This window comes from Panicum virgatum, chromosome 1N (assembly GCF_016808335.1).
Source record: "Panicum virgatum strain AP13 chromosome 1N, P.virgatum_v5, whole genome shotgun sequence".
Lineage (NCBI taxonomy): Eukaryota > Viridiplantae > Streptophyta > Magnoliopsida > Poales > Poaceae > Panicum > Panicum virgatum.
Window position 1 is genome coordinate 56,581,855 of NC_053145.1, and position 5,575 is coordinate 56,587,429.

Genomic DNA, 5,575 nt, shown 5'->3' on the forward strand with positions numbered 1-5,575 from the left:
ATTTTACTTGTATGTTATTTTTTATCAAAATCTGGTAGAAATCGATAAACTAACGTCAATAGAATATTTGATCACATTATAAAAGAATAGGTGCTCAAAGAAATAGAGTATGTATATGAGTCTTTACCTTAATAGATTAAAGATTAAAAGTATTGCAAAAATAGAGTATGTATATGACTTTATGTAAATAGATTAAAGATTAAATGTTTTGCACATAGTAGAGATCATATGGACATTTTCTTGTTTATTGAATCTCATAAAAATCGATAAGCTAAAAGAAGAAACACCAATATATTATTTGATCACTTTATAGAAGAATAGGTGATGAAAAAAATAACATATGTATATGATTTTATTTTAGTTAATTAAAGACTAAAAGTATTGCATATTGTAGAGATGACATGAATATTTTTTATAATTAATAAGGTAGTTGAAATTTAGTGGGACACTTAGTGGGGAATGATGTGGACACCTTGTATGAAGAGAGAAATAGTTAGTGGGTGCTATCTATATAGGATATATAGATGAGAAAGAGTGAGAGATAGACAATTTAGGATATTAGCTATAAGCCCTAAGTTTTAATAAATTTATAATACTTATGTCTTAAAATTATTAGCCCGTGTAGGAACACATGTTGGTGACTAGCAAATATAATGCGAGTGTTGTTTTACTTTTCCTCAGAGAAAGAAAAAAGAAACTTCTTCTCTAGGGAAAAAATGCTACTTTCAGCTACTAACCTTATCACCATGAATTCTGAGTCGGTTGTGGGCATTTCTTTAATGAGACATTTTTGAAAACTAGAAGCCATATTTTAAATCTGGGTGTCACTTTTAACATTATATTGCTTCAAACTCATAAATATGGCTTGACATTTGACATGCTAATAGAGTTTCTTGGTGTTCAAAAGTCCAGAGCTAAATCTTAAATGCTTGAAAATGAAACTCCAAAAATCATATTAAAGTTCGGAGAGCGTTAAAATGTGGCTTATGATGTGTTCTCCAGGACTTCGTATGTATCTTGTTTATAGTTTTGGTTTCCCATGTGCATGGATATTGTTGCCTAGTACTTTTCATAATAAAGATGAAAGAAGGTATGAGTTGTGTTCCAAGATTATGTACATTTGCATGGGACCATTCTGATACTTTCTGCTTATGATTAAATGGTACAACGTAAACAGCTCCACCACATCATGTACCTTTTCGCTTATATTAATTTGCAAGGTCCTTTCATCACACTACACCCAATTCTATGATATAGAATTTCAAGAACAACTAGTGAAAATAAAACAAATATACGACACAATGTGAAGATGTTTGCATTGGCCACGCCCTTGAAGTTTTTCCTTTTCTCTCCTCTCCACGCCCTACAACATAGCCCCGATTGTCTTCTCGAGCGGACTCTGGCAAAGACAAGGTGTTTGGGTTAGGGTTAGAGTCATAGGTTAAGGTTGTTGGGTTCAAGCTCTGCTAAGCCTCCCTCATATCGAGCATAAAATAATCTGAGAGTAATTATTCCAGCTCAGCACTAGAGGTGATTGATATCGGGCAAGAGTGGTGAAGAATGCCCAATCAGTAGAGTCAGAGGCAGGTCATCAAAATGAGGCTGAGCCGCTGTTGGTAGTGTCAACTGGCATATTGCACAGCAGATGAAGCAATGATGGAAACAACAGGACTGGTCAGTAACAGTCGTGGTCTCTTGTTACATTGGCCAAAAAAATGCGAATAACAATGAAGGCATACGTTATACACGGCACAGCAACATGCATGTATCTAAACTGCTGCTGGTTCTTATTCTTTAGTCATATGATCAGCACCCCCTCCCCATGCTTGTCCTTGTCCTATCATCAATGAAAGACTCGTCGTGCTTAAACCAGTTCCCCTATAGAGCTGCGGTCTCCATCTCAAGAACGACGCGCGACACGCGCCCAAGGCAGTCATGCCATGCGTTCGCCACCGGGGGATGCCACCTGACCCGCCGTTCCCTCCTCCTCGTCGTCGTCGCTGCTCCTCCCGGCGTCCACCTTGCCGCTCCCGTAGCGGCTCGCGCACACGAGGTACACCGCAAAGTCCGCGACGGCCAGCACGGCGAGCAGGAAGTAGAACCTGTCGAGGTGTCCCTGGTTCAGGTCGGCGGGGATCCACCCTGGCCGCCCGCGCGTCGTGGTGACCCTGGTCACCGCGCTCACGATGACGTCGCTGAAGTAGTTGCCGAGCGACATGGACATCATGCAGAGCGCGCTCCCGAAGCTCTTGAGCCCGTCGGGCATCTGGCCGTTGAAGAACTCGAGCTGGCCGACGTACATCATCACCTCCGACACGCCGATCAGCGCGTACTGCGGCACCTGCCACATGATGTGCAGGTCGCTGCTCATCGCCGTGGTGGCCCCGGCCTTCCTGAAGTGCTCGACCGTCCCGGCCGTGGCCATGGCCAGGGCGCCGACGACCAGGCCGAGGCCCATCCTCTGCAGCTCGGTGGGGCCGGCCGGGCGCCCGGTGAGCCTCGCCAGGAACGGGCAGATGGCGCGGCGGTACAGGAAGATGGTGGTGGCGACGGCGAGGATGTCGAAGGCCGACATGCTGGAGGGCGGGACGGAGAAGCCGGCGAATGGGGTGGTGCGGCGCATCGCGGCGCCCTGCACGACAAAGAGCGAGGCCATCTGGGTGAAGACGACGGAGTAGAGGATGGTGCAGAGCCAGATGGGGAGGAGCCGCAGGATGCTCTTGACCTCCTCCACCTGCGTCACCGTGCACAGCTTCCAGGGGTCGCGCGCGCCGAACTTGGCGTCCGCGTCCACCTGCGCCGCGCGGTCCAAGAAACTGAAGCCCTGCGTGTGCAGGAGCTTCTTGCCACCGGCATCCGCCTTCTCGTCGTCCTCGTACAGGGTGACCACGCCGGGCGACGCGCCGACGGCCTTCCAGTTCCTGCAGGCGGCGAAGGCGACCTGGCAGACCCTGCCGATCGGGTTCCCGCCGGGCTGGAAGTAGCGGTACCGGAGCGTCCCGCTGAGGAAGAGCAGCAGCGCGGTGGCGGCGGCCGCGGTGGACGCCCAGAACCCCAGCGCCCACCGCCCCTCGTCCTCGAGGTAGCTGAGGAAGGTGTTGGAGAAGAGCGAGCCGAGGTTGAGGGCGAGGTAGAAGTAGCTGAAGAAGGAGACCTTGGAGTGCGCCTCGGCGGGGTCCTCCTCGTCGAACTGGTCGGCGCCGAAGGTGGCGATGTTGGGCTGGTACCCGCCGTTGCCGAAGGCGATCATGTACAGCGCGATGTAGAAGATCCCCAGCTCCTTGCCGGAGTGCGCGCCGCACGGCGCCTGCTCCATCCCGCACCCCTCCGGCCTGATCAGGTAGAGGCGCGACGACACCGACAGCAGCGCCAGGCCCTGCAGCAGCAGCAGCAGCAAGGGTGGACAGCCACCGGTCAGCCCTGTAATCTTGGATCGATCCATGTACGTACAGTCCAACATGACCGACGGCGGTCCACTTCGATCGGATCGAGTAGCTTTCCATGGGGACGAAATCGATACTGTGCTACGAGCACCAGCACGTACAAAAGAGCACGTGTTTGCTTGCACGTACACATCAGCAACTAACTGCTCACTCCTAGCCTCTACCAAAATTTCAGATTCGATCCGAGACGGTGCGCGACTTACGAGCACGAAGATGGCCTGGAAGATGGCGCAGGTCTTGTACCGCCCCCAGAAGGAGTCGCTGAGGAAGGCGCCGATGAGGGAGAACATGTACACGGTGCCCGTCCACTTGCTAACGTTGTTGGCGGCGTCGCCGTTGCTCTGCCCCAGCACCCGCGTCAGGAACAGCACCAGGTTCACGTTCACGCCGAAGAAGGCCAGCGTCGCCAGGCCCTGGTTCACTGCAGCCACACACACAAACACACCACGTCAGCAACCGTCGACCGACTCGATCGATCCCCACTAACCAAGGCCTAGCCTTTCTCGATCGCCCCCGGCGTACGACGTGCCAATTAGGTCCGGTGGCCAATCGACAGACGTCGACGTACGCACACACACACAGAGTACCGGCAAAAAGGTGCTCGACAAGCACGCAAACAGTATGGGGAGGCTCGGCTTTCGGGGGGTTCCGATCGACCGATCGAAAGCAATGCGGAACCGGCCGCCGAACAGACAGCCAGCCGGAGAGCGCGTCGCTTTAGCCGTTCCGGCGGCCGGCCATGGGCCTGCGGCTGCCGGCAGCCACACATCACGACAGGGCACGCAGATCAGCTGGCAGCTGGTGGATCATGGACCTCCGTCCCCTAATGGGATCCTGATGTGGCATGAGTAATGCGTGCAAGCAGCCTCCCCGTGACCGGGAACCCCCCGGTTCCGACCCCGGGCGCTGCTGCTGCATGGCCGATGTCACCTCACTACCTCAGCATGCAGGATCTCCATAGAAAAGACCTGGCGCCCCACCGCCACTTCGAGGAGCGGCACCTCGCTCGGAGCAACTCGGCCGATCGTGCATTCATGTGTGTTGCAAGAGTTAACCGGCCGAAAGGCCAGGGCGTAAAAAGTTTTCTCCTTTTGTTTCCCTTTTGCTAGAAATGAATTTGTCGCGTGCTGCTAGCTACTAGGAGATTAGCTGCAGATTTTTTTTCACAAATTTTTAGTAAGAAAGCAGGAAGGGCAGGAATGGTTGGGCAGCAGAATTATTATACGTACAGAGGATGAGGCCGCCGGCGAGCCATCCTCCCGATTTCCCCTTCACGGCGGGGCGGTTCTTGATGTCGACGGAGCCGTCGAGGGTATACTCGCAGCACTTGGACGGCGTCGGCGTCGGTGCGGCCATCGTCGTCTCCTCGTCTTCCACGAGGATCACCCTCATCTTCATGTCCCCGTCGTTACTGGCAGGCTGCAAGCAATATCGAACTACATACTGTTAGAAGCCAGTGTACCTCTGAATAATTAAAGCTCTTACACATGTCCATCACCTAGCTATGCAGAGAACTTCAGGGGAAAATAAGAACAGCTAAAAATTAAGCAGCATGCATGATGGCTGTACCAAGAACGTACGAGCAAGGGGAGAGTGTATTCGCACTAACCATTTCTCCCCTCCTCTCACTCGCGAGCAAGCTAGTCGATCAAGCCGAGGCAGCTAGCTAGCTGCTTGTGTGAGGAGGCCGGCCGGCCGGGAGGGAGGAAGGGGATGGTGATAGATGGACCTGATGGCTGATGGTGGTAGAGCGAGGGGGAGGGGGTTGGTGCGATTTATAGAGCTCGGAAAGGGGCCGCCGGCCGCGGGCAGCGTGGCTTACAGCTTAATGTGCAGAAAACAAAAAAGAAATGAAAGGGCTGGCTGCAGCGAGTGTAAGTCTTACTCACGTGATGTCACTCGTGCAGGTATCTTAGGTAGATGCACCACAAGGTGGCGTCGCGATCAGCGGTGACTGTCGCCGCCCCTGCTAGCCTTTTCTATTTCTCCCCTGCTTCCATTTTTTGGGGGCGTTTTTGCCTGTCCGCGCAGAGCTCCCTTCTGTCAGAGCTTTACTCAACCTCGGGGTTGAATTTGGGTTGGTGGTGCGGGCAAACATGTTCTGTTTCAGTAACTCGTAGTAGTGGCCGTGG

General features: G+C 52.4%; 1 protein-coding gene across 2 annotated transcripts; it reads right to left on the bottom strand.

Moving 5' to 3' along the window:
* Nucleotides 1-1,613: 1,613 nt before the first annotated feature.
* Nucleotides 1,614-5,208, bottom strand: LOC120656857 (protein NRT1/ PTR FAMILY 7.2-like). 2 transcript variants are annotated; one of them, XM_039935054.1, is made up of 5 exons: nucleotides 5,053-5,208; nucleotides 4,673-4,862; nucleotides 3,647-3,864; nucleotides 2,726-3,376; nucleotides 1,614-2,632 (listed from the first exon to the last, which is right to left on the bottom strand). In XM_039935054.1, exons 1-5 carry the CDS (start codon nucleotides 5,053-5,055, stop codon nucleotides 1,934-1,936), a joined length of 1,761 nt encoding a protein of 586 aa, XP_039790988.1. In that variant the 5' UTR covers nucleotides 5,056-5,208; the 3' UTR covers nucleotides 1,614-1,933. The 2 variants fall into 2 exon arrangements, with proteins under 2 accessions (XP_039790988.1, XP_039790987.1); XM_039935053.1 differs by having other exon boundaries at nucleotides 1,614-3,376.
* Nucleotides 5,209-5,575: the final 367 nt, after the last annotated feature.